Source organism: Macaca thibetana, chromosome 5, assembly GCF_024542745.1.
Source record: "Macaca thibetana thibetana isolate TM-01 chromosome 5, ASM2454274v1, whole genome shotgun sequence".
NCBI classification, from domain to species: Eukaryota; Metazoa; Chordata; class Mammalia; order Primates; family Cercopithecidae; genus Macaca; species Macaca thibetana.
Genome location: NC_065582.1, coordinates 130,613,303 through 130,622,324, shown reverse-complemented (window position 1 = coordinate 130,622,324; position 9,022 = coordinate 130,613,303). Strand labels below are relative to the sequence as shown.

General features: G+C 40.9%; 1 protein-coding gene and 1 pseudogene across 1 annotated transcript; both read left to right on the top strand.

The window, feature by feature from the left end:
* Positions 1-781: 781 nt before the first annotated feature.
* LOC126954442 (C-X-C motif chemokine 5-like) lies at positions 782-6,148 on the top strand. The gene is made up of 4 exons (XM_050789959.1): positions 782-890; positions 1,018-1,150; positions 1,261-1,344; positions 6,037-6,148. Exons 1-4 carry the CDS (start codon positions 782-784, stop codon positions 6,146-6,148), a joined length of 438 nt encoding a protein of 145 aa, XP_050645916.1.
* LOC126954441 (coiled-coil domain-containing protein 90B, mitochondrial-like) lies at positions 6,145-7,758 on the top strand (annotated as a pseudogene).
* The last annotated feature ends 1,264 nt before the right edge of the window (positions 7,759-9,022 follow it).

The window sequence follows — 9,022 nt, the reverse complement described above, 5'->3', positions numbered from 1 at the left end:
AGTACAGAATTCTCAGTAAGTAGACTTACTCACCAAAGAAGGTGATCCGTGGGGAGTCAACAAAATTCAGTGGTAGTCCTTTTAGGCCACTAACTTCAAGTGGCAAGAGACAAGGGTCTCTTGTTATCATGTTATCTTGGCTTCCAATCCTGGCTGAAGTCCAGAGAATCATAAAGTCATTCAAGAAAGCTAGAATGACCTGCGTGCCAGGAAGACAGGAAGGACTTTCAGTTTAGAGCAATTCAAACATGCATAACATTTCCTGGATTACTAGTAATAATAATTAGAAAGGATTGACTTTGAGAAATTTTTCTCAAATCAAGGCTCCTGCTACTTTGGTTCCACCTTTTCTCTCTAGAAGGAGAGGAGCAGCATCTCCCGTAGGGCTGCCTGCCTCAGAAACCCCAGCATACCCTAGCCCCCTGAGGCCCAGGGCTTGAGGCCCTGCTGAATCACTGCTCCCTTCTGGCTGGAGTCACAGCTCCGTCCACCACGGAGCAGGTCCAGAATGTCCGTCTAGGTAGAGGTGCCCACAGCTCCTCCAGGCCACCCTCCCCACTGTCAGCCCCCCTCCCTCAACCTCTTCTTTCCACACTGCCCCCTGAATTCAGGGAATTTCTCCAGCGTCCCAAAGCTTGAGTTTCCTGTCAGTGGGGAGAGATGAATGTAGATAAAAGGAGTGCAAAAGGTACTAGGAAGATTCAGTGCTCCGGATCTCCAATCTCTGCTCCTCCACTCAGTTCAGGAACCCTGGACCGCTCACAGCGATCTCTTGACCACTATGAGCCTCCTGCCCAGCCGCGCGGCCCGTGTCCCGGGTCCTTCGGGCTCCTTGTGCACGCTGCTCGCGCTGCTGCTGCTGCTGACGCCGCCAGGGCCCCTCAGCCCAGGTGAGAGCGCCTGGCGCGGGGGACGCATTCAGGTACAGCAGTGCATCCCAGAGTCTGCGGGGCAGCTGCCTTCCAGGGAACTCACCAAGCAACCTGCCCTATAAAGGTGTCTCTCTTTCTTCCCCAGGTGTTTCTGTCGCTGCTGCCTTGAGAGAGCTGCGTTGCAGTTGTTTGCAGACCACGCAGGGAGTTCAACCCCAAATGATCAGTAATCTGCAGGTGTTCGCCATAGGCCCGCAGTGCTCCGAGGTGGAAGTGGTGTAAGTTCTGTGCTGCTCTGTCTATCTTGACCTTGGCAAGGGGGAAGTCCCGCAGCCTGGGTCTTCAACCTTGCTATTTCATGAGTGTATCTTCATTTTCTTTCCTTCAGAGCCTCCTTGAAGAACGGGACGGAAGTTTGTCTCGATCCACAAGCCCCTTTTCTAAAGAAAGTCATCCAGAAAATTTTTGACGGGTACTTGTCACTTTGATCTTTGTGGTTTTAAAATCTCATCTAGGGAGGCCATAGACTTCACAAGGTATTTACTCTCCGTACTATTTAAGTAACACTTTTCACGTTTACAATTAAAAGGTTGTTAAATTGGGAACATTTTTCTGGATTGTCTTGGGAAAAACTTTATTACCAATCTTACATGTAATTACTTGAGCAATTACACACAGCTTGTCGCTAGTTATGCTTTGTGTTTCCCCATTGCTTGTATTGATTTTTGTATACTCCTTTTTTACCAAGCATTATAAACGCTGAGTGTTGACACCAGGGTGTAGTAGAAAGGAGTGCGAAAAATGGTTAAACTAATATCATCTTTTTCTCAACAGTGAAAACAAGGACAACTGATGAAGAGAAATGAGTAGGCATAGAAACGTTTCCCAGTCTTCAGCAGAGCAGTTTTCTGGAGGTCTCTGGACCCAGGGAAGACAAGAAGGAAGGATTTTGTTGTTTGTTTGTTTGTTTGTTTTTCCAGTAGTTAGATTTCTTCCTGGATTCTTCACTTTGAAGAGTGTGAGGAAAACCTATGTTTGCCCCTTAAGCTTTCAGCTCAGCTAATGAAGTGTTTAGCACAGTACCTCTGCTATTTGCTGTTATTTTATCTGCTATGCTATTGAAGTTTTTGGCAATTGACTATACTGTGAGCCAAGAATCACTGGTTGTTAATCTTTCAAAGTGTCTTGAATTGAAGGTGACTATTATATCTCCAAGAAATATTCCTTAAGGTATTAACTGAGAAGGCTGTGGATTTAATATGGAAATGATGTTTCATAAGAATGCTGTCGATGGAGATACACTGTTATCTTCACCTTTTTAAGAAATAGGAAATATTTTAATGTTTCATGGGGAATATGTCAGAGAATTTCCCTACTCTTGATCGTGGGATACTATTTAATTATTTTGCTTTAGAAAGCTGAGTGTATCACACCTTATCTATGTAGAATATATTTCCTTATTCAGAATTTCTAAAAGTTTCAGTTCTATGGGGGCTCATATCTTCCTATAATTTTAGACATTCTTTATCTTCTTAGTATAGCAAACTGCCATCATTTACTTTAAACCTTTGATTTCACATGCTATTTATTAATGATTTTATTAGGAGTACTCTAATTCTCGTAACTAAATATATATTTTAGGTAGATGAAGAAGCGAGAAAACAGGCACATTCCTGACTGCTACTTTACATTAAAATGTATTCTTTCAGTTTTTAAAGTAAAGGCAAACTTAGCAATGACTTGTACGCTGAAAGTTTTGGAAACGTATCCAAACAATTTGAATATAAATTTACCATTTAGTTTTTAAAATAGATAGCGACATCATCGAGGTCCTAGCATTTCTTCTTGGACAGGGGACCAGAGAGGTCTTGGAATGTTGAAAAAAAAAAAAAAGGAGAGGTCATCCAAGGGATGTCCATTTTTTATCCCTCTGCGTGGGCTAGATTTTCCAAAATCATAATTTGCAGAAGGCCAGCATTTATGGTGGAATACAAAATCATATATAAGGTGGCCACACTGGGGCATGGTTCCTCCCCATTCCCACCTTTGGCCCCTTTCACAGAGTAGAACCCGGGTTAGAGGATTGCAGAAGACCAGGGGGGAGGGCAGGGAAGATGCTGGTCGGGTTTTTAGCACAGTTCATTTCACTGGGATTTTGAAGCATTTCTCTCTGAATGCAAAGCCTGCTCTAGTCCTGGTGGGACATACTGAGGGTGGGGTGGGGGAAGATGCAGTAATGAAACTGGTTAGTCCATGTAGTCTTAATATCCTTGACAATGCTGTAAAGTTTCTTTTTATAAATATTTCTGTTTAAGCTATTTCACCTTTGTTTGCAAATCTTTCCCTTTTAAGGAGAAAATGTGACCCTTGTGAAAAGGCTCGTAGGAAAGCTCCTTCCTTTTTTTCTTTAAACCTTTAAATGGCAAATCTAGGTAATTAATGGATGTGAATTTCTATTTTTGCTTTGTTTTTAATGAACATTTGTCTTTTGGAATAGCATTGTGTGATAACACTTAAATGGCAAAAACAAAACATAATTTTGTGCAATTAACAAAGCTACTGCAAGAAAAATAAAACATTTCTTGGTAAAAAGCATTTGTATTTATATATTATATATTTATATATAATATATACTTATTACATATTTAGCATTGCTAAGATTTTTAGATGCCTGTTGTGTATCTTTTAAAGGTTTTGACCATTTTTTTATGATGAATTACATATGCATTACATTCACTATATTAAAATTGTACATTTTTATTATGTGTCTCATTGGTTCATAGTCTTTATTTTGTCCTTTGAATAAGCATTAAAACATTTGTAAACTTCACTTTTATTGTTTCTCCTTCCTATACTGTTATAATACATTTTACTTATCTTTAGTTCTATATAATTTAAAACACTAACTCTGCTCCTCTGTGCCTGGCAGAGAAGGCCGTCGTTCCCCAACACCATTGCTTTGGTTCAAACTGTCTCCAAGCTCAGTTCCCTTCCAGTTATTCCTTCACAGCCCCAATGGCCTCTGGGGTCTTTGGAAAACACAAAGATTTCCTTCTCTAAATTCTTCCCTATCTAAATTGTTTCCTAGAAATAAAATAAAGGTTTCTAAGTATGACAGATGATGTTCTTTCTGTCTCATCCCAATCCTGATCAGCACTTCAACTTCCCTTGTCCCTCAAATTCACTACAGTCAGGTGTTCAGTTCCCTAACTGGGCATGTTCTTTCCTAGGCCTATGACTTTGCATTTGCTAGGGCCACTACCTGCATATAAGAGGAGGCTTACTCAACCTTAAGAACTCAGTTCAAGTAATATCTCCTTTGTGTTTTCCATGGCAGAGCTCATAGCTTCCAACTTGATGTTCCCATAACATCTCATTATCTGAATTACAACAAAAATACTGCATTGCTCTTACTTATTTATAGGTTTCTTCATCCACTCTAGCTCTCCCAGAGCATTAACCATATTATATCTACCTCTGCATCCCCAATGTAGCATTAATGCAGGACTTAATGAATTAACAAGTTATCCCTATCTTCAGGCTGTCAGATACTGTTCTAAATTCAATAACCTGGCTCATAATAGGTGTTTTTCTTGTTGTTTGTTTGTTTTTTGGTTTTTTTTTTTTTTTTTCGAGACTGAGTCTTGCTCTGCTGCCTAGGCTGGAGGTCAATGGCGTGACCTTGGCTCACTGCAACTTCCACCTCCCAGGTTCAAGTGACTCTCCCACCTCAGCCTCCTGAGTACGTGGGAGGACAGGCACCTACCAGCATGCCGGGCTAATTTTTCTATTTTTGTAGACAGGATTTCACCATGTTGGCCAGGGTGATCTTGAAATCCTGACCTCAGGTCATCGGCCCACCTCAGCCTCCAAAATGCTGGGATCACAAACAAGAGTCACCATGCTTGGTTTTAATTAAATTATAACTTGTTTACCCTCTTTTCGCCTTGTCTAGCAGTAGTCCAACAAGGGATTTGGCATGCACAGTCCTCTCAATCTATAATACTTCCCGTCACTTTTACCAGGGTAATTACCATCCTTCCTTTTGGAATAGCTTGCCTTTTACTTCCTTGAGGAAACCTCTCCAACCCTTACTCCTACCTTTGATGAGGCCCCTTTTATACCCTCTCCTAGCACTCTATACTTCTCCTTCATAAAGTTTTCTCACCAAAGTCACTGTAGAGTTTATTGAGTCTATGTGTTTATTGTCATCTGTTTAGGGTGTCTCTATTCTAGTTTCATGTAAGCTTCATGAGAGCAGGGACAATGATTATCAACTTCATCTCAGTTCCTAGGACAGTGCCTAGCACATACAAGATATTCAAAAAGCAAGTGATCTAGGCTAAACAAGTCCCCTTGTCACTCTAAAATTAAAAAAGCAATTTCATTTACATACACATTCTTAGGTATTTTAACTTAACATTTCCCTATCTAAATGACAAATGAGGTTGTCTCATCCCAACCCTGATCAGTACTTCAACTTCCCTTGTCCTCAAATTTACTATATAAATACCTAACAATAGGTATTTATATGAAATTGCTCTTTTATGAAACACAAGAAAAGGAAAGAAAGAAGATTAATCATATTAGTATGTATGTGCATACATTCACACTCCAGTTGGATTATATTATACCTGTTTATACTGGCATGTACTTCTATAAATTTGAATATGCTGTGAGCCTTTTTTTCTTTTTTTTTTCTTTTTTTTCTGAGACAGAGTCTCGCTCTGTTGCCTAGGCTGGAGTGCAGTGGCATGATCTCGGCTCACTGCAACCTCCGTTTCCCGGATTCAAGCAATTCTCTTGCCTCAGCCTCCAGAGTAGCAGGGACTACTGGCACGCGCCACCGCACCCAGCTAATTTTTTTTGTATTTTTAGTAGAGACAGTGTTTCACCACGTTGGCCAGGATGGTCTTGATCTCTTGACCTCATGATCCGCCCGCCTCGGCTTCCCAAAGTTCTATTAGCTATTAATGGTTGGATTCCTCTATGTGCCTCTGGCTTGAAGAGGTATTGTCTCCTCCAGGGGTACAGGACATCAAGTTTAAGTTGGATACAGATGAGGGGAACATTTAACACTTTGCCTGTGATCTCAGTGTCCCATACTATAGGATTGACTTGAGAAGTAGATAAGTTTCCCATTGTCTTTCCTCCCTTATCACAGGAAAGCAGAAGGAACAAACCGTCATCTGCCTTGTGATTTCCAAGACATACCACTGTTTGCAGCTGAGCCATCAAATTCCTTCCCAACAAGGGAGTGGGGCATTCAGGCATGAGAAGAAAGGTATGTGAGGAAACTAAAGTCTCTGAAGAGCAGCTTAAAAGGTGGGTAAAATGGCATGTATGAACTTGTTTATCTACCCCCGTGACCTTACAGTTTTGGGGTGATGGAAGCCCATTGCAATGGGTTAAAACTGAGTAAGCTAGTCCATGTCCAAATGGAAGTTAATATTCTTTTCCTTTTTTCTTTTTTTTTCTCTCTCTTTTTTTCTTTTCTTTTCTTTTCTTTTTTTTTTTGAGACCGAGTCTCACTCTGTCCCCCAGGCTGGAGTGCAGTGGTGCAATCTCGGCTCACTGAAACCTCTGCCTCCCACGTTCAAGTGATTCTACTGCCTCAGCCTCCTGAATAGCTGGAATTACAGTCACCTGCCACCATACCTGGCTAATTTTTGTGTTTTTAGTAGTTTCACCATGTTGGCCAGGCTGGTCTTGAACTCCTGACCTCAGGTGATCCATCCACCTCGGCCTCCCAACGGGCTGGAATTACACGCATGAGCCACCTTACCCAACCCAAAAGTTAATACTCTTACCTGCCACTTCAAAGGTTACCTATGGCTCCTCTGGAGATACGTTCCATTGTCCAATGGGAGATGTGGCAGAAGGTCTGGTGGGCTTGCTTGGCTATTTCAGCCATCATTGGTTCAGGTGCCAATGGTTCCCTTTGGAGTGCTGGACATTTCCTCTTCCAATATCCAGTTTTTTTTACAATGTACACAATGATTTATGCCCAAGGCATGGTGACTTGGATGCCCAGTTTTATGTGTTCCACCTTTTCGCTTCCCTTGTTTAGGCTAAGAACCAGGAGGGCAATCCCATGTGGGAGGTGAGCTTAAGGCTGCAGCCAAGAGCTGCACCTTTTGGGAGGTCCTTTTTGCTCTTTCTGCTTCCTATGTTCTGCCCCTGTTATTAAAAACGAAAAATGCCATATTCAAAAGCCTGGGGAGAGACTTCTTCAGCACCACAAGCAAGGAGGGATATGATAGGCCGCCAGTGGCTATAACTCCTTTAGAAGAAAGGAAATTAACTTTTGATACCCATGCATTGGTTCAGGACTTGGAAACTCATGGATTTGACAAAACACAAGCAGAAACTACAGTATCAGCACTAACTACTTTATCAAATGTCAGCCTGGATACTACCAATAAAAAGATGGTCACTCAAGCTCCACAGGAAATAACAAGAGCCAATGGCTCATTTGGGCTCTATCAGTAAAGAAATGGTCATCCTAGAGAAAAGTGAATTCACAAATCTGAGAGCAGAGAATGAGAAAATGAAAACTGAATTAGACCAAGTTAAGCAACCACCAATACATGAAATCAGTTGAATCAGAGCAGATAATAAAATGGATATCAACCTAGAAAGGAGCGGAGTTACAGACATGTTTACAGATTAAGAAAAGCAACTTAAGGAAGCAACTACAGAATTTACAAAAACGGATCCCCAAACCAAAAGTATTATTTCAGTGACCAGTAATAAAACTGATGCAGAAATTGCTTCCTTAAAAACACTGATGGAGTCTAACAAACTTGAGACAGTTCCTTATCTTGCAGTCTTGGTATTTAATTGCCTGGCAGTAGCATTGGGATTTTAGAGATTCTGGAAGTAGTATTAATACTCTTACTGCTGTGGCTGTTGGCTTCTTAGAACACCAAACCAGGAGAGATTGATTTGGAACATTGTCTGTTGCAGCAAAAATTTACTATACAAGATTATTCAAAGTATATAAGGACTAAAAAAGGAAATGTTTCAGAATGAGAAGAGATATTTTGTCTTTATTGTGTGTGTGTGAGTGTGTGTGTGTGTCTTTGTTATATTGAAAAGCTATAATTCAAACCTGGCTTATTTGAGATAGAAGAACATTTTGTCCTTTTGATAGTTCATAGAAATTGAATCAGAGTTTTCTTGTGTTTGCTTGATCAGTTCTGTAAATCATACGGGATCTTGTTGGTATTGGCTGAATATTTGAAAATTATTCCCTAGCTTACATACTTATTACTGAATTAACTTCCCTGATAACCATTGCATAATTACATTTTTCGATAAAATAAAAGGTTATTACAACCACAACAATAACAATAACAACAACAACAAAAGCTAATCCATAGGAGTCTGGGGACCCATAGCTGCTGTTTGTAGTTTCATACGGATATCAAGGTCAGATTGGGTTATAAAATGTACTCCCAAAGGGGTTTGTCCTTTTTTGTGATTCAGAATTTGTGTTAGGGACATTTCCTAATTGCCTCAACTAAACATCCGTGATGCAAAACCGATCTTATCTTTACCCGTAGAAACTTCCTTAATCTTTTCATAGTTAATAGGCTTTTCATCCACTTCTTCATCCCTTCTAACGAACAAGGAACCATATGAGCACCCTCCCCAAGTCCTCACTGCCCCTTTGATGATAGTTGCATTCCAGATCTTGATGTGGAACTTCTGTATCTCCTGCCTGATATATATTATGGTTAGGGCTATGAGCCAATATCTCATCTGTGTGGGTCCCAGCTGTCACCAAAATGCAATGTTTCTCTCCCACGGTACAACACAGAGACAACCAACATGCAGATTCTGCCAAGTCAAACTATAGTGGGAGTTAATTTCTCAAATTCATCTATGAATTTTCCTGGATCTTCAGAGAAATGACCCAACTTTTCTTTACGTAGAGCCAAATCAGACATAGAAAAGGGGACATGTACTCTTACAGTGCCTTCTTCTCCATTTGCCACCTCTCTTAAACATTTCCCTTTGGAGGTTGATAAGAGGCTCCACTACAAGTAGTACCCACAGGGCTAGGTTCCTCAGGGAGTGCTGGGAATAGAGTGGGACTAGATGGGTAAGGAGGAAGGGACTAAGGGGTCTCAGCAGAACTTTCA